The sequence below is a fragment of the Colius striatus genome, chromosome 4, assembly GCF_028858725.1.
Source record: "Colius striatus isolate bColStr4 chromosome 4, bColStr4.1.hap1, whole genome shotgun sequence".
Taxonomy (NCBI): Eukaryota; Metazoa; Chordata; class Aves; order Coliiformes; family Coliidae; genus Colius; species Colius striatus.
Window position 1 is genome coordinate 73,083,074 of NC_084762.1, and position 18,837 is coordinate 73,101,910.

General features: G+C 40.4%; 1 protein-coding gene across 2 annotated transcripts in view; it reads left to right on the top strand.

The window, feature by feature from the left end:
* The first annotated feature begins 714 nt into the window (after positions 1–714).
* Positions 715–18,837, top strand: part of DPY19L4 (dpy-19 like 4) — a 33,813-nt gene continuing 15,690 nt past the window's right edge. The window contains exons 1-13 of one of the 2 annotated variants that reach the window (XM_061995516.1): positions 715–747; positions 4,247–4,354; positions 5,317–5,441; positions 6,210–6,300; positions 7,991–8,112; positions 8,956–9,101; positions 10,910–11,033; positions 11,607–11,741; positions 12,691–12,822; positions 12,913–13,011; positions 14,195–14,268; positions 16,102–16,260; positions 17,914–18,033. In XM_061995516.1, the coding sequence (XP_061851500.1) occupies positions 4,300–4,354; positions 5,317–5,441; positions 6,210–6,300; positions 7,991–8,112; positions 8,956–9,101; positions 10,910–11,033; positions 11,607–11,741; positions 12,691–12,822; positions 12,913–13,011; positions 14,195–14,268; positions 16,102–16,260; positions 17,914–18,033 (1,382 nt within the window). In that variant the 5' untranslated portion in view covers positions 715–747; positions 4,247–4,299. Of the gene's footprint in view, positions 748–767; positions 929–4,246; positions 4,355–5,316; positions 5,442–6,209; positions 6,301–7,990; positions 8,113–8,955; positions 9,102–10,909; positions 11,034–11,606; positions 11,742–12,690; positions 12,823–12,912; positions 13,012–14,194; positions 14,269–16,101; positions 16,261–17,913; positions 18,034–18,837 lie in introns of those variants that run through there. The other variant, XM_061995515.1, reaches the window with a different exon arrangement.

Sequence of the window (18,837 nt, forward strand, 5' to 3'; positions counted from 1 at the left end):
ATCACTAGGTGGCTCGTATTCTGAAATACTCATCTACTCCAGTCCTTAAGGATGTTTCGTTTCTTCCTTATGCTCTTTCATTGGCTTCCCTTTATCCAAACACAGCCCACTTTCCCAAATGCAGACTGCAACTTTACTGGGGGTAGGGGCATCCTCTTTTCCTGTATTTAGGCAGTCTCTGCGACAGTGGGGTACCGGTACCATGCTCTGGTAGAAACAAAAAAAGAGCCCAAAGCAGGCGTGCACCAGGGTTCAACCAACTTCTTCCATTGAGCCCTTGCAGCTGGCCCATACCTGGTGTACGACAATCACCCCTGGACTCTCCAGATAACGCTGCGCAGTAGGGACACTTCCCCTCTCAGGAAGGGACACTTCGCAGAGGGCAGGCGGAGTGCCGAGCGAGGCATCCCCGGGAGATACACTGATTAGGGCCCCGCAGGCTGCGTGGGCCCCTCTGACGAGTGCGGGCCCTCCGGAGCCACACTGGGAGGCAGGGGCGGGGGAAAACTGCGCTTCCTTGCCTGTGTGATGCTGCTTTTGAGGGCTACCAGGAGGCGGGAGCTCCGCGCCTCCCGAGCACGCCGGTGCCAGCGGCAAAGACAGCCTCTCCTCACGGCAGAGTGGGCCCGCCGCCCGCCCGCGCCCCGGTCCGCCGCCGTGCCGGTCCGGCCCTCTCCCCTCGCTCTGCCACCATAGTTCCGCCCGAGACGGTGCCTGACGGCGGGAGCAGCAGCGGGGCGGCAGGAAGTGAGGGGCCGCTGCGCGCCGCTCCGCGCCGCTCGCCGTGTTATGCGGGAGCGCTCCCGCCTCCGGGGCCGGCGAGAGGCGGGCGACAGCGGCAGCAACGCGGGCGGGGAGGCGGCGCCCCAGAGAGAGCGGCGGGGGGCCCCGGTCGCGGGCAGCGGCCGCACGCCGGCGATGGAGGAAGGTGAGGGGGGCGGCGGCGCGTGTGTCACCCCCGTCGCCCCCCCGCGCCTCCTCCACCGCCCCGGCCCGCGGAACCGTGTGAGGGGGCACGCGCCTCACGGCCGCCGCGGCGCCGCCTCAGGCCGCGGAGCCGGGGGGCAGGGAGGGAGGTCGGTGTGGTCCTGGTCGGCGCTCGCCGAGCCGTGTTGGGCCGGGGGCCGGGGTCGGGATTCGAGGCCGGGGCCGCTTCCTCCGGCGCAGGTCGGCAGCGGGGCTGCGGCTCGCGGTCCTGTGCCAGGTACGCGCCGAGCTGGGAAGGCGGGTGCGGAGATGAAACGCCCGCCTGCGGGACGCGGAGTCGGCCTCCCCCGGCAGCGCCGGTCACGCCGCTGCAGCGGCTGGTGGCAGTGCCGGCTCGGGCCAGACCCATCCCTCCTCGGCGGCCCGCTCAGGCCCCGCTGACGGGGCCTCTTCCCCGCTCAGGGCAGCCCATCGTTTGCAGCACCGAGCAGGGGGTAGCTGGGTGGATGGGAGCCCAGAAACTTGGGATCTATTTCTCTTCTCTCGCCCGGCATTGGCTCTGTGCCAAGCACCCTGGGGCAACATCCGTCGGCTCCCTGGATGCCTCTGTGAGTGTGCTTTTCCTTTGGCATCCTTTCCGTTTCCTCATTTGTATAGTTTAGTCTGTCTAGTCTCTCTTTTCACTTTTAGTTCCCTGTGCCCCCCCCTCCCCCCCACCCCCGTTATTTTTCTCCAAGTCTCTTTTGTGCTAACTCTCTTTGTGGGTATTATGAGAAGACATTTAGTTTTCTTGGGGAAATCAGCAGAGACATGGCTGTATGTGCGGAGAAGAACACCCAGAGAAGTGCAGCAGCAAAAGAAGCATATGTTATACTTTCCTGTGGCATATTTCAGGCTCTCTGCTGTTCTCAGATGGGGTACTTTATGAGCTGGACATGGTGTCTGTGTGAATAATAGTGTATGGTTGTTTGCCCTCCACAAATGTGTGCACCTACTCTTGAATCTGTGTAAACTCCTTGTATACTGAACATTTTTTGAGTAGGAGTGGTCTGTGTGAAGGTTATGTGCGGTGAACTGGTTCCTTTTTGCCTGACTCACTGGCAAGAAGGTGAATCACTGCTCTCTGTTTAGCATGTTTGAGCGATTCAGTAGCTTGTAGAGCTCTAGCATGTTTCTGTTGGTCATCCTTCTTTCTAGACTGAGGCATCCTCAACTTGATTCCTCATTCCTTGTGTGGAAGCCATTGCACACCTTTGGTCATCCTCATGGCCCTTCTCTGTCTTATCCCTCTTTAGATAAGAGAACAAGAATTGCAGACAGTGCTGAATTTGCAGGTGCAATGAGTTATACTTTTCTTCAACAGATGCACAAAAATAAGTGGAATACGTGTTGTCTGAACACTTGAAAAAATATATTGGAACATTGTAGGGTACTAGACATCAATCTCATGGAAAACAATGTGCTGGATAGAGAGATACTAGAGGCTGTGTCATCAGTTCAAAACCTTACATTATTTTTAGTTGTCTTGTTTGACTTTCATCCTATTTAAAGGATTCATAGAAGTGGAAATGGCATTTTTCTTGTTTGGGGCAGCTTCAAATAAAACAGAAGCAGCATATTTGGCTCTTTCTTTGCTGTTGCTTCAAGATGAGCAGTTGAACAGTCTTCAAAGCCGAGGTGCAGATCGTTTACTGGCTGACATGTAGTTGTTTCAGAATTAGAATTTTAAATTCTTCTTTGGGAATTTTCTGTTACTGCTGCTGACTCTAGACTTTTTAAGAGCGTTACATTTGTAATACATTTCACTCCTCTGCCAGAAAAGAGAAAGAAATGCCTTTTCCTTCAGTTCTCACTACTTTTGCTTTGGTCATAACTAGAATAACAGGGACAGACAATTGTCTTTGCAAGACCATATCTGCCCATTCTAGTGAGCTAAGGTTTTTTTCCCCCATTTTATTTTGTGCGGGACAAGTGATTTTTAATTGCAGTGCACTTGGTGTTTGCACATGGTGTCTCCATACATGTGACATGAAGAGATACTGATGTCTATTTCATTATGAATTGATGTAACGATAAATGTGGTACTGAACACTCTAAACCTTGTTTTGTTGAATGACTTTGTTGTTGCTTTGTTTAAGAAGGTAGGCATTTTCTGCTCATTCAGTGAAAAACATTGTTATTGAGATCTTGGTTTGCTCAGAATAATTTATAAATTGCTTTGAAAATCCTGCTAAAAGACAAATACAGGTGTCCTGATACAGTCAGGCACCACTTTAACAGTTTATTACTATCTAACTTTTAAATCTGATCGTTGGGAGATAAAAATAAATTGATTTAGACTTGAAGCAATACACAACCAGAGTAAGTAAAAGCTTTGTTGTAGGATGTGAAGATTGACACTTCAGGCTTGAAGTTGAAAGGCTTATGAAAGAGTGATTTCAAATCCAGAGGAAGTCAATGGCTACAAAATTGGAAGCAATGCTGGACAGTAGATCAAACTGGAGAGCTAAAAATTCTGGAGTGTGAGTTAAAACTATTAATCACACTTCTAAAATGACATAAATGTTGTGAGAGCACATCTTTAAAGTAACAGTTATAACAGACTTTTTTCAGGGAGTCCTTATGTATGAAGACTTGCACTCTGGGAATCAGCCGTGTTGCCCTGTCATAGAATAAATCGGCCAAGGCTTCAAACTGCTGTTGTTTACAGAAAACAAGAAGCCCTCAGTCTCCTGGTGTGATCTATATGGCCTAGCAGACTGGGCTTTTAAATTATTTGTTAGACTAAAAATTCATAGGTCTACTTCATTCCAGTAGACTTGGAAGCAGGGAAAAAAGGTGATAATTTACTTTATAAAAGCATTCACTATATGAGTAACAGGCAGCTCTGTTTAAAGGTAATGGACTAGCCCAATTTTTGCATTACAGTAACCTACCTTGTCCTGTGCTGTACTATTGGAGCATAAAACCAGGATGAGAGGAGAATGGAACTGGAACCAATTTCTCTCAGTGTCTGTATCAACATATCTAACCTACTGCTTTCCTTCATTTGTGTAATGTGTTAATCTTGGAATAAACCAGTTAAGCTCAAGAGAAAACTATTTTATTTTTTAAAGGATAAGGTAGGAATAGATTCCTGTATTGTTACATTGTTTTAGTTAGGCATATGCCATACTTGAATTGAGTCTTTCTCTCAGATATATCTGTTGTGGCATTGAATCAGTACCAGTGACTGACTGTTACCTGCTGCTGTGAGATTTTCTCCACACAGTGCAATTTTAGGTATTGTGTTGAAATAACTTAACAAAAATGTCTTCAGGGGCAGCAGACCTGCGACAGAGAAAGAAGGAAAACTGCACAGAATCTGACAAAATGGCTCCAGAGGAGAGAAACAAAGAAAACTCAAAGCTGGGAAGATCGCCAAAATGTAAGCTACAGAATTTTTAGCCAACTTCTGATTTTTTTTTTCCCATTATTCTTTTACATTTTATAGGAAAATATTTGTAGCACAGTAATTTATAACAGACTTGTTTTTAATTAGGCTTTTGAATGTTTTCAAGAAAAAAAGAGGCATGGACATTAGACTTCTTTAATAATGATATTATATGTATTGCAGAGTAAAATGATAGTCTGGGATTATTTTGGGATGGGGAAGAGAGGAAGGAGGGGAGGCAGAGGGGTTAAGAATCTTACTGAGTACAAATAAATATTTTTGTTACTTCTGGAATCTTTGGGTTGGAAAGCTGAAAGGTATGAAGTAATGGTACTGAAACACAAAGAGATAAAAAGTCCTTACAGCTTTTCAAGAACAGAATTAAAACCAGGTGTAATTTTAGGCAAGTGCTTGCCAAGCTGCCAAAACCTTTGTTAAAACTGCATACTGACCTGAGGGAGCTACAGGTGAAGTAGACATCCATTAAATGAACTTAGTTAAAATTCAGATTAGTTTCTTCCTCTAATATTTAAAACAAAAAAGGAGGATAGACTATCTCAGTGCCGATACTGGATGTAATATTGCCACCTCTTTTTGTTCATATCTTTAAGTCTGTGGTGTCTGGGTAAAATCTAGAGTTTGCTTTGTTTACTTGGAAGATGTTTTTTCTTCTTGGAATTCATTTGAAAATGAAGCTTACTAGAATGAAGAATAATTTGCAGTGTAGCATGTGTGTTTCATATGAGAGTCTTACACACCAATTGTAACATCTGGGAAAGAAAACTCTGCAGGACAGGAATAACAAACTAATTCTCACCGTGCATGTGCTGTTGATGGTGTGGTCATTCTGATGCCAGTAAATTTACTCGCTGTTCAGAAATGAGTCATATGTAGGGCATACTGTTTGCTTCTGAATCCTCTGGACTATTTTAGCTGTTTTTCCTGTCCCTTTTCAGACGTGTTAATTCAGCGCTTTGTGAAACTTTTCTTTGGCTGCCTGGCAGCGGTCACTAGTGGAATGATGTACGCTGTGTACCTCTCAACATATCACGAACGGAAATTCTGGTTTTCCAGCAGGCAGGTAAAGAAAAAGTCAAACTACTCAAACAAAAGCCTAATTGTGTCCTTGAAATCAAAGCTCATTCATCTCAGGATGAAACTACTTGCTTGCAAAATCCCATGTCCTTCTACTCAGGCCTCTGTCTTTGATATAGTCTCTTTTTCTTGTTTTCTTTATCATTGAAATACCTTTCTAAAATTTGGAGAAAAAAATTGAAGCATACTGGAATTGCATAAGCTAGACAACAGGCATGTATGGGGTTTGGGTTTTTTTATGTAAGGACTGTAATACTTAGTGAAGTATTCATTCAGAAAGCTGAATGAAACTCAGTTTTGTGAGTATGAAAGGATCCCGTGTATCTTGTAGTGACTTATGCTGTGGATATGAGTTGCTCTGATTCCGAGCATGTTTGCTTAGTTATAGAGAGCATTATGTACCTGACAGGTGCTCTGAAGATGAATGTTTTGTGAAATACTGTGAGGGTGGCGGAGCAGTGGCACAGGCTTCCCAGAGGGGTTGTGCAGTCTCCTTCCTTGGAGGTCTTCAAGACTCGCCTGGATGTGTTCCTATGCGACCTGATCTAGGTGAATCTGCTTCTGCAGGAGGGTTGCACTAGATGATCTCTAAAGGTCCCTTCCAACCCCTACCATTCTATGATTCTATGAATATGGACAGTGGAGTTATAACCATGTGCTGTATTACAGAAGCAGTCTATCTGAAAATATGTAATCTTCTATGGGAAGAGATTGCATGAGGTGAACTATTTTGTAATTTTTTTTTAATCTATAGGAGCTTGAACGAGAAATTACATTTCAGGGGGACAGTGCCATTTATTACTCATTCTACAAAGAACTACTAAAGGCTCCTTCCTTTGAAAGAGGTACAAAACATGTTTGTTTTATTAACCTTGAAAAGTCTTATTCCTTTTGGAAACAGTAAAAAACTCCTGCAGATAGAGGCGGCTGATTTTATACTCTCATATAGGTATATCAGTTACATGAATTAAAAACTGCATGCTGTCCTAACTTCTCGGTGCCATTTAAAAACCAGTAGTTAACCATCCTGTATTTAATATTACTCTCATATTGTCCTGTATAGAAGTTATTATTAGGTTTGCCTGTGCAACATAGTGGATTTTCTGCCATGTAAACATAATTCATGTTTTATTTGAGAAGAGGAGATGGAAATTACTGCTTTCCATCCTCTCTCAGAAGATGGTATGGTTTGTGTCAGGAGCTGATCTGCTCCATCCTGTCCCTGCCAGAGATTTCTGCTGTCAGCTGTGATGGATAGATGTTGAACACTGAGAGATGGGGACAGGAAGGAGAACAAACTGGATGGCAATGATCTCTTCTTCCTTTGCACTCCTGCTCTTTATCTGGCATTGTCTCTGGAGCTCACTGACCCATGGTCTCTAATGCAGCAGAAAGCTATCGCCATGAAAAGAAGATGGAACACTTTCATGCTAGTTTAGAGAGTTCAGAAGGGCACCTGGGTAGCATGGGGAAAAGGTGAGAGCTTCAGGAGAGAAGGGGGAGCAAACAGCCTTATGTCCCAGTGGTCAGCTGCTGAATTAGTTCACTCACCTCATGAAACCTCATCTGAACCAGTTAACCTTTGCAGGTATAGTTTTATTGGTTGAACAGTTTCGCAGCTGCTATGTAACACAGCAGCTGTATATAGCAGGTCTTTGGTACAGTCAGTTCCTCACTATCTCTGGGGAGATTACCCATGCTGTGGATAGATGGACTGCCTTATTCAGGCATGCTGCCTCTGAACATGCAGACCCATCTGTTAGGTATTATGGGAGCACCCAGTTTCCAAAGGTGTGTTGTAGCTGTGCTGAACCCAGCTATAGGCCCTGAAAGACCTGGTTTGAGAAAACCAAATGCATACCATATGCCAAGATATGCTCAGAGCTGGAAACAATTCTCTTATTTGGCTGTTACATTGTCAATTGGGTTTTTGTTCTTTACCCCTACCCCACCCCTTTCCTAATTTGGATTATATTTCCTCTTCCCTCTATTGTCCTAAGTAATGACAAGTCTTTAGTTGTCAAATCTCAGAATGATGTGTCCTTAAAGTTTGCCAGCTTGGGTTTCATCTCAGTTCAATCCAAAGGCATATTGTGTTGAGTGATTCATAGAAGCCTCAGAAACACAAGGATGAAAAAGGTGATGAGGCCATTGTATCTGATCTCTTTGTAGAAGCAGGCTTAATACATCCTGTTCATCCCTATTAGGTCTTTGTCTTCTTAAGAACCTTCTGTGAAGGTGAGTTGTAGGTAGCTGTTTCTAGGGCTGCGTCAGTGTGTCACTCAAGAAGCTATGCTTCATCTGGTTAGTTTTGGACCTTCTACTTAAAGACTAGATTGAAAAATGTTATAAACTTTGTTGCTAAATCAGTAAGTTGGAATGGCATCTGGTACAGAAATTTCTTCTACAATTAAAATGATCAATCAGTCTGTAGCTTTAATCACCAAATCTATTTTCCCCTAGCTTTGAGTATGCTTTCACCTCTTTTAAGAACAGGTAGTGATTCCAAGAATAATATATTTTTTTTGTCTATAGGTGTTTATGAGTTGACACACAACAATAAGACAGTATCACTGAAGACAATAAATGCAGTCCAGCAAATGACTTTGTACCCAGAGTTGATTGCCAGTGTTTTATATCAAGCATCTGGTAGCGAAGTATGTGCGTTTCTCCTACTTTCTGTGCTTTCATTATGGTTGTGGCTATGTGTGTGGATGACACTTTTTATTCTGTATACAATAAACACATGTCATTTTTGTTGAGAGAATTTATCTAAGCCTCTCACCAGGTCCAAATTCACCACAATTCTGATCATTCTCTGTCATAAGATTTTTGGGGGGTTTATATGTACTAAAATTTTTATCAGTTATTCTTTACTTGTACAAACGATGTAGAAAGGTGGAGGGTATCTGTGCTACCCACTAAACCCAGGAAAGTTAGCTCTTTTGGGCTACAGAAATCTGTTCTAGTGGTGCCTGTCTTTATGCATTGCCCCACAGATAAAAGGGAAAACACTTCTGTAGATAAACCTTGTGTCTCCTTCTGCTCAGGCTTTGTTCTGCATATGCTGCATACTTGTGCCCTCTCTCATTTATCTTCCTTTTAAAAAAATATTTATTTCTTTTGGAACTATTTTTGCCACATCTTTATGTCTCCAAGTTCCTCCCCTACATAACTTCTTCTAGTAGTCCTGTGAACTCTATATCTCACTGCAGTATAAATTTATTAAATCTGATATATACAGTGTTCATGCTAAAGCAAATCCAAAAACCATGACTCTAGCAAACTGACTCCTGAAGTGTGCTCTTAATTCACACTGCTTTATTCTCCCTGGGCCCAAATGAAAAGCTTGCTTAGTACTTCTCCAGCATAGGGGCCATCTCTTACCTGTTTGTAAAGCACCTAGCACACTGTTAGCAGGATGCAAATAGTGAATAATAATCATTTCCAGCTTCAGCTCAGTTGCCACTATGTCTCTTCATTTTTATTTGTAATTTCAGGAAGTTATTGAACCAGTGTATTTCTACATTGGTATAGTTTTTGGACTGCAGGGAATTTATGTGACTGCATTGTTTGTAACCAGTTGGGTTATGAGTGGGACTTGGCTGGCAGGAATGCTGACTGTAGCATGGTTCATTATTAACAGGTAAGAAAAACATCTTTATACAATCTCAGTTTATCCATAAGGCATTTTAAAATATTAGAGCAGATTGAAATGCTTTCTATTAAACTTTGTGCTCTCATTGTGAGAACAAGCTCTCATGATAAATACAAAATATTTCCCAGAGATGCCCAGATTCTGATGGTGCTTATTTTATTCATGGGAAGGCCTCCTGTTGTCCAAACCAACCATGCTGCCAGTTGAACTGGGTTTATGTACGTGTGCGAATACAAGGATATTCTCACACAGTTCCACTTTGCAAAAATATTCCTCAGAAGGTTTTGGTTTTGTGCTGGTAAAGAATGGAAACAAATTCCCGAAGCTGCTGTAAAACAAAATTATTCTCTGTGGCCATCTCTAAATATTGTGACAGTTGTTTCTGTTTAGAAGGAAGTGATGAAGTACATTTTTCTTCTAAAGAATCTTCGGGGTTTTAGGAAGTTTTTTATATCTGTTTTCTGTAGTGGCTTTTTGTGCAAAGTGAGATCTTCTTAGGTGATCCTGATCTCAAGGCGTTTTTTTATTTTATTTTAAAACATTTCACTTAGAGGAAAATGTCCTTTCCATTTATGATGCACAACAGTAAGAGGGAGCCTAATTTAGGCAATAGGAACTTGTATTCAGGCTCCTGGTTTGTCAACAAGTAGCTGTGGGGCTTTTTGTGAGAGCACTTCAAAGAAAAAAGCTTTGGAGGAGTGAAATGTTAGAGATACACCTTTAAAGTTGAACTCTTGTGAAGCATCTTTTAGGAACGTGAAGTCATCGTGACCGAATGTGTGATTAGTAGCTAAAAATACTGTTCATCAAGCTGTTGTGAACAGTGGAAAGTAGGGAAAATGGTGAATAAATCTGTATTTTTTCTAACGACAAAGAAGATTAAGCAATGTTAACAAATTGAAAGGTCTAGTAGTTTAAAAAGCTCCAAATACTCCTCTGCAAGAGGCTTCAGAGGTAAAATGAAAGGTGATGCTTTCAAATATCTGAATGATAACGGAGCTTGAGGCTCCTTTTTAAAAGCATAGTATACACAAAAGAAGGCTATCTACCTCTAAAACCAATGTCTTTGATCACATTTGAACGTATGACTTGTGCTTCTAAGTCACTTTAGCACTTTTAAAAACTTTCTGCTACAGCTCTAGTTGTACAGACACTGTCAAGTCATTCCATGAGAAGATCCTGCATGGTCCCCATCCATCTTTAATCTCTTGTTTTGCTGGGCAGAGTATGTGCCAGTGCTGCTGCTATGAAGGAGCACTACTTAAGATTTGAAGTATGTTGTTCTTAACTGCCTAAATCAGTAATTTATAGTGTATTTCAGGAGAACTGAAAGGAATCTTTTCTGTCAGCTATGAGCGGATTTTCATTGTAATGTGGGAAAGCTGCAGTTCTGGCAGCAGTCCCCTGCCTATGGACATGAGGCCATGTGGCACAGCTTGTGGCACAGGAAGTCCCCATTGTCACAGTGCAGGTTACCAGAAGCAGTGTGTGATGTGTTGCATTTGCAGTGTTGTGGTGGGTCGGAAAAGATGGAGGCAGATGCTTTTTCACTTCAGTCCTATAAACAACACCTAATAAGGAGACCTGTTGAATAAAGGAGTGAAGTTTAGACCTTCAGTGCTGTTACTAAATTGGGAGCTTGTAGCAGCAGCGAATCCGTGTCAGTGTTACTTTACACCTAATACAGGAATAGTTCGCTTGCAAGGCCACACTGATAACTAGAAGTGACATTTAGGCTTTCCTTGACATTTTTGTTCCATAAATCCTTTAATAATTTTGTCTGTACTTTATTCTAGGACAGATACAACAAGAATTGATTACTCCATACCATCAAGGGAAAACTGGGCTTTGCCATATTTTGCATGTCAAGTAGCAGCTCTCACAGGCTATTTAAAAAAAAACCTAAGTTGCTCTGCTGAGGTAAAGCAAAATTAATTTCTTAATAAAATAAAGATAGAACTATGCTCTAGAGTAGTTACCTTTGTCGTTATTGTCCTGTTAGACAGAAAAACAGTAGGTGTTTTGCATGTTCTTTTCAAAACAGCCACTTGGATTTCAGGTAGGCGTGGGCAGTTTTTGTCAAATGACTCGTACCCTGCCCTTTTATGCCTCCATGAGGGTTCAGAGAGAACAGTGGAGTTTTGAGTTGTGTGTTGTCTTTCTAAAAGAAACTGATGCAGAATTCTTCTCACTACGTGAACTGTTTTGTTACTCTTCCTGTTGCTTAGAGAAGATGCTGGTAATTTCCTTTCCCTCTCTCTCGGTCAAAGATGTTTATTCTGATTGGCTTTAAGTGTTTTTTAGTGTTTCAGTAATTACTTTCTTCTACCTGAGAACACGTTCAATATGTTTGAACTCACTATTTTGATTATCTCTTAAAATAATAATTAATTTTCATCATTTCTGTTTTAATGACCTCTCAGGTACTTAGTGACAGAGATGCATAGGTATGAAATTAATGCTTTTTTTGTTTTCTTTTTTTTTTATCTCTAGAAGTTTTGTTACCTCTTGGTCAGTGCTTCAACATATACCTTCATGATGATGTGGGAATACAGTCATTATCTCCTGTTTGTCCAGGCTGTTTCTCTTTTTCTGCTAGACAGCTTTGCCCTGGCACAGACAGAGAAGGTATTAGAACTCTTCAACCTACTGATAGTTGGGGACTTAAATACAGCCTCAGAGGTGCCTGCCATCAAATACTGCTCAGGAGCTCTGAAGGGTGCAGACAGAGTGATGACATGACTGTCTTGCAGCCTGGGTCCTGCTGAAGTGCCGGTCGTGTCCATTGGAAGAGTAAAATGGCTTTAAACTCACTCTCTTTTCTACTCCTATGTTTGGGAGGGCTTCCCTAACAAAATGGTCAGAAGCTACACAAAGCTGCTGAGACCTGAAATACCTTTGGAGAGCTGAAAGAACAACGAATGGTCCCTCAGTTGTGCATCCTCTTTCAGCCTAGCTGCCTCTTCTTTTCTGCTCACAATAGAGTGGGGCTGATCAAAAAGCTGCTCTGCTGCCTCTGTGCAGTGAAGGGGCTCGTTTTCACCCTGATTGGCCTGCGCTCTACTGATTTAGCCAATAAATAGGCCAGACAGGTGCTGAAGGCCAGTTGACTTTTCAATACAAAAAAGTATTTTAATTGATTTTGCAAAATGATTCTTAGAAATGTTGCAGCAATAACACCTTTTTACTCTGCCCCTTGCAATGGCTGCTTCCTACATGTGTGCTACCTAGTTTTATTAGACATAACTTTGGTTTCAAACCATATCCAATTCTTATTTGTGTGTTCATGCTGTTGCATTCCAGTTACTGCTTCATGCAGCACCACGATGAGGTGTTATAGAATGGGGAGACTCTGTAAATTACTAATACTTTTGGCATTTTTATAGAATTCTTATGAAGTAATTGTGTGCTAATTACTTAGGCTGACCAGGGTGATTTTGATGTGAAATACTTTCCAGAGCCAGGTAGTACCCTGCTAGATTGATGAGTTGAAGGACAGGGACCCATTAATCCCTTGATTAACAGAGGAATAGAGTGCAGTGTTATTTTATTGTGGCTTATTTTGTTTCTTCAACAGGTGCATGAAGTATACAAAATCTACTTGTTGTCTCTCTTCTTGGGATACCTTTTGCAGTTTGAAAATTCAGCCTTACTAGTGTCACCATTACTGAGTCTTGTAGCAGCTTTAATGCTCTCTAAATGCCTTCAGGTAAATAGACTGTCCTCAGACTCTTGAGTGTAGTTTTTATTATTTAAACTGAATTCCAAATGATGTGGCATTCTTGAAATATTTTTGCAGATGAATATGAAGAAGGGTACATTTATGTCAAGATTGCTGAAAGTAATGTACATTTATTTGGTACTTACAGTCACAGTGACACTAAACTTCTTACTAAAGGTAAGATTCTCCTCTAAAAAGTTCTTTTAATGTAAATAGAAAGTTGCAGATGTATCTTGGAAAAGTCTTTTGAGGTGTTTCTTACTGATTGGAGAGTTCACAGCTTATTTCATAGCCAATTGGGGTACTAAAGTATCTATTTAAAAAGTCTTTACCAACTAAAGCAGTTGGTTTTTGTTGTGGTTTTGGTCTTTTGGGTTGAGGTTAAAGCGTAGAACAGAAATGCTTTTTGTCATACTTTAGCTATTTCATAAATGTGGGTTTTGTTATAATCTGGATGACCTCTACAACCTGGTGTAAATTTTAAAGCAGTATTCTTGTGCACAGAGAAGACCAAGTACCTGGGAACCAGGTAGAGCCAGTACTCTCAGGGTAGATGTTAATTTTCAGTTGAATTTTAACTACAACATGGGAACAGAGACCTTCACTTAATGTAGGAGTCCACTAAGGAGCTGAGATTACACAATGGGATTTTAGCCTGGTCTTGTATTTTGATTATGAACTCCCTCTTGCTGACTCTAGACTTTTACATATTTTATTTTACTTTTCCTCTATGTCTCAAACTCACCCTGGCTGTGCTAATTGACGTTGTCAAAAAGAAAGAAGTTAGCGAACCCTAAGAAGTCTAAGAAAATGCTCAGATCTTATTGTTTTCTTGTGCTATTCAGACTGGCTAGGCTTGCTGAGTATCTTCAGGAAAATAAAATCTAACCTTGAAAATATGAGTGAAGTTATATAGGGAGTACACAGAACTTTTGGCTGCTCAGACAACTTCTGTGAAGATTATAAAGGCTCGTAACATTTGCTAGGCCACAGTCCTATTGCTTAGTGCTCTTTGTCTCGCTTGAGCATGAGTCTATGCCTTTTTCATGATCCTTTATATACTGCTTAGTAGTCTTAAGACAACTTACTGACAGCTTTTCACTTGCCCTCCTGTTGAGGTACATGAATGAAATGAAGGAAATGATACTCTCAAGAAAACCCTAAAGATAGCTTTAAGATAAGATTTACAATACTATACCAGTGCCTTAGTTGGCACACTTAATCCAATTTGTTAGTTTTAGATAAATCTTGAATAGTTGATTGTTCCCTGCCATTTTGTAATATGAATGAAGTGACTTTGTGAAAGCTGCTTCCAGCACTTAAGTAAGATTTTTATTTTCTCTGCTAAATTAATTTTCAGATGTTTGTTCCTTATAAAGAAAATGAGCATTTGCTGAAGTTCATTGAAGTAAAACTTGGCTTAAACACAACTAAGTAAGTTTTTAAACTCTTTACACCTTCCAAGGTATCCAGACTTCTGAAACTGCTCTGAGAAGTGTAAAATTTCAGTGATTGTTTATAGACAAGTTAGGGAAACAGCTTCTACTTGTCATTTGGTTTAAAGATTGTATTTTAGAAAGATGCATATACAGAATTTACTTAGGCTTTGCATTTTGAGGTAATTAAGTATTTTTCATGCTCTGGGGTGAAAACATTTCATAGATTTTTGTGTTCTTTTGAGGACGAAGAGCAAAAAACTTTCTATACCTTGTCTAGTGTTTCTAATAAGACTTGAAAGGAAAGGTAATAGGGTAGAGGTGTTGGTACTAAGTTTTCATACCTTGGAAAAGACAGAGCTCTGAAGGGCATCATGAACTATCAACAGTATCTCAAAACACAATTGGGTTGTGGGGTTTTATTTTTAGTTTTGTAACAATAATACCCCAATTAAAAACCCTATATGTTTTGGAAGAAATTAGGACAAAGGCCAACTTAGAAGTCAGAGGGAATTGTTGTGATTCTAAGAAAAAACTGCATCTGTAAAAGAGTTGAATGTTGGTCTACCAGAAGACGTCATGGCCACAGATTTCCTGGAAAACTTCAGATAGAGTGTTGGTGAGGACTGAGACACCTCCTGGATACAAACCAAGACTTGCAGTTCTGTGCAGGAATTGGAACTTTCTCCTGGGAACTACATCTCTCTTACAAAACTGCTTCACAGCCTTTCAGGAGAAGTGGAAAATGGTATCACATACTTGAAATTATTGGGAAATATTTGAAAGACAAGACGTAACAACGTTGACTAAGAGGCAAATTTTTAACATACATACATGCACACCCTTATGTGTTTTGCAAGAAAAAGAAAGGACTGCTTCTGATCAGGATTTCAGTTTAATTCAGCTACCAGGTATTACAGTTTGGTTTTTTTTTCCCCCTTGGGAACTTGCTACATGTTACTTTCCAGGCTGTCAAACTCTGCAATGAAGCCAGTGATTGAGGCAAACAGGGTGGAACTATGCCTAGAAAGTCATGTAACTGTGAGCTGAAATTATGGTTGACAGCACAATAGCTTCAAGACCTGTCTTTTAAGGCCAGTTTGGACGTGCCCAGCTGTTAAATCTTTAAACTGATTCTGTCTAATTGAAAGTGGTTCAGCTCTCTAGTCTTCCCTTGGGGGCAAAGAAAAAGAAAAGAGGAAAGTGAAACGAAGTAAACCAGGAATGCATTCACAGCATCACATGCTGCACCAATTCCAGTTGAGAATACACATTTTTAATGCTTCTTGACAGAACGTATAATCTTCCTGCTCATTAACTGAGAAAGAAGAACGATCCAGTGAGTTTGGCTACAGAACTAGAATTTCAGCATAAAGGATTCTATTCTTGACAGTGCCTCAGGCTTGTTTGTGATCTCAGATGACCACTTTCCCTTCTTCATCTCCCCATTTGGAACGAGGACAAGCCTACCTTCTTGAATCAGTATCTCTAAAATCCTAATCCATTGTGACAACAAAGTGCTTTGTGGTCCCCATAATGCAGCTATATGGGAGACTGGGGTTTTGAGGTATAAAAGAGTTGTAGTCTGGTCTCTTCAGATCACAGGTTCTTTTTTTGGAAGATGAGCTTTTGTCAATTAATCTAAAGAGTACTTGCAAAGTGGTTTCAAATGATTGAAAGATAACTTTTCAAAGACAAATTTCGAATAGTTTCCTATGACATTAATAGGTTAAACTGTGCTTGATTGTGCGATGGTTTTTGTGGAGGTTTTTTTTTTTCTAATGTAGGGGATATTTGTATTGTTTTTAATGGGATGTTTTTGCCTTACTAGGAATTTTACAATGAATTGGCTCCTTTGTCAAGAATCTCTTCAGGCGCCCTCCCAAGACTTTTTTTTGCGACTAACACAGTCATCACTGTTGCCTTTCTATATTTTAGTATTAATTATCTGCTTTTTCTCTGTAACTCAGGTCATTATTAGGAGAATTTGGTAAGTAACTTACTTGTAATGGAAAATAAGAAGTTAAAATAAGAAGTTCGTGGATGTCTCAGTGAATGGTCATCACGTTTGTTGCACCATTGAGTTTACCAGGGTGTGAGCATCAGTGGAAAGGCCCACCAGAGAATCCTAAAGAAAGTCCTGTAGTGAGGAGCTTCTTGAACATCCCTTTAGTAAGGACAGGGAATTGTCATTGGTTTGTGTCACCATAGGTGCAATTCCTGCAGAGCTCTGGCTAATGTTTTGTGATACATTTGTGTCTCCTCCCATCCATCTCCTTCCCTTCCAACAGCAAAGCCATCTAATTGTTGCTACAAAAATTGTTTCTCTGTTTTCGCTTTGGTTTTGTTTGTCTCTTCAAGTGTACATGCTGTGAAGGATGAGATAGGTCAAGTTGAGAGGATTTCAAATTTCTAGTGTTTCACTGGGGTTTTTGTTAAACTGCTGTTTACTGTGATAAGGTCCATCAGCCTTTGCTGCTTGGAACAGAGCTGAAGTAAAACTGACTCAATTATTTTTAGTTTCACAGTGATTCACAGTTCCCTTGAGAGAAGGGCTAGTGGAGCTGTCTGTTTACATACTAAGAATAGCAACACTGTAGATTCTAGTGGAACTTCAATGGCTACGAAAATATCTCTTCCTAGTAGAAGGTGAATGATGTAGCTGCTCAGAGATTGGGGCACATTTCTCACTTGTGTGCAGCAAAAATCAAGGACTAAGGCTTCTAATAGAGAAAATACTGCTATTAATGAAAATGTTTACCAGGTTGGATGTGTGATAATATATTCAAAACAAGGAAACAAACTTCCCAGTTTTTTGTAGTGGTTTAAATAGCTATTTTCTACTTGGCAATGAGCAGTGACTCCAGTATATCCAACAACTTTTTAAGGATAACTTAAAATTAACTTTCTGCCACCTATTTTTGTTTTAAGCAGTTCATAATCTTAAATATTTTCCCATTTGTCATGAGGAAGTTTGTTATAAAGTTGTAACCTGAAATCACATCATGGTAGAATAAAATGTTATCTGTTGTGTGCTTTGCTATTTTGTTTGTAGAAAAAAGTCTGTTTTAAGATTTGGATTATTATTTTTATTTCACCCATTTATTTACTACTAGAATTTATAGTAACGTGACTAAAACCTGATACTGTTGTTTTACTTTGGAATACATATACCATTTTATGACATACACAGTTCTCATCCTACAGATTCCTTAATTCTTCACAAAACGAATGATATGAAGAAGCTTAGTTAGCATGTGTGTAGAGCATGCTTCATCTAAATGTTTGCAGAGTGTACATGTCCTTAAATGAGACTGTCTTTTGGTTCTAAAATGTCTTAAAACAGGATTTATGGTCATAGGCGGCAATCCCGTCGTGTTAATTTGCAACCATTGCTCCAGAGGGGTTACATTCTTAAAACAAGGGACTGCAGGTCTTTCGAAGTCTCTTCCAAACCTTAAGATTCTGTGACAGGTCACTGATGAAGTACAAAAACCAAATAAGCAGTGCAACAATATTGTATGATATGGCATAGAATGATCTCAGTGTGCTGCTGACTTAACGGTCATGAAAGTATTTTTATTGGCACTTTTACCTGAGATAATGTCTGAATTAAGTGATGTCTCATTTTCTTCAACTGCAGTGGTGAACCACTGAAAGAGACAGTTAAACTTGAGGATGGTCGAATTGGAGAGAGGCCAGAAATAGTTTATCATGTAATTCACACAATTTTACTTGGTTGTCTAGCGATGTGTTTGGAAGGGTAAGTCTGATTTTGATGTATCTCTTTTGAAAGCAACAGAGATTTCCTAATTGGATATGACACACTATTCACTCCTTTGAAATTCACCCCTTTTCAGAAATATATTTGGCATATAGTGGTACTATTTAGCAGGGGAGAGAGAAAAGATCATTTTGACTGCAGATTTTATACAGGTTGATGATGAATCATGCTTGTTCTCTTTAACATGTTTTCCAAGCTTTAATTCAGCCAAAGTCCAAGACATTAATTGAAGCAAATTTTATTCACTTTATGACATTTAAGTGTAGAATTGTGCTGTGATTCTTTTAATACAGTATTATAGCAAGATCTTGTATAGTGTATGCTCTGGAATATTAGGATGTGGAATATTCTTATCCATCTTCTTGTATCTAGGCTAAAATAAGGTATACTTTTGCTTGACATGTAAAAGCAGTAGCAAAACTATTTTCAAAGGTATTGTGTTAGTCCTTCAAGCTACAGATGCTAAAGTTTGGAAGACATTATTGTTCTAATTTTGACTGTCAACTAAATCAGCTTGAAGGTGCCAGACTTGTGTTTGTAGCACACTTGTCATCCTAAAATCTGAATATTCTCAAGTTCTTAAATTGAGCAGACTGTTGTCTAACTATGTGATTGTTTTAACTTGACTAGTCTATTCTTAAGAGGCAGCAAATTGTAAACTATTTATTAAATATTTTTCTTTCCTTTCTTCAGAAGATCCCTTAAAGTACAGTGTCTATACAGCTTTGCTAAATAGCTGCCTTTTGTCCTTGCTTGGCTGGAAAACCTCAACAGCCAAATGAC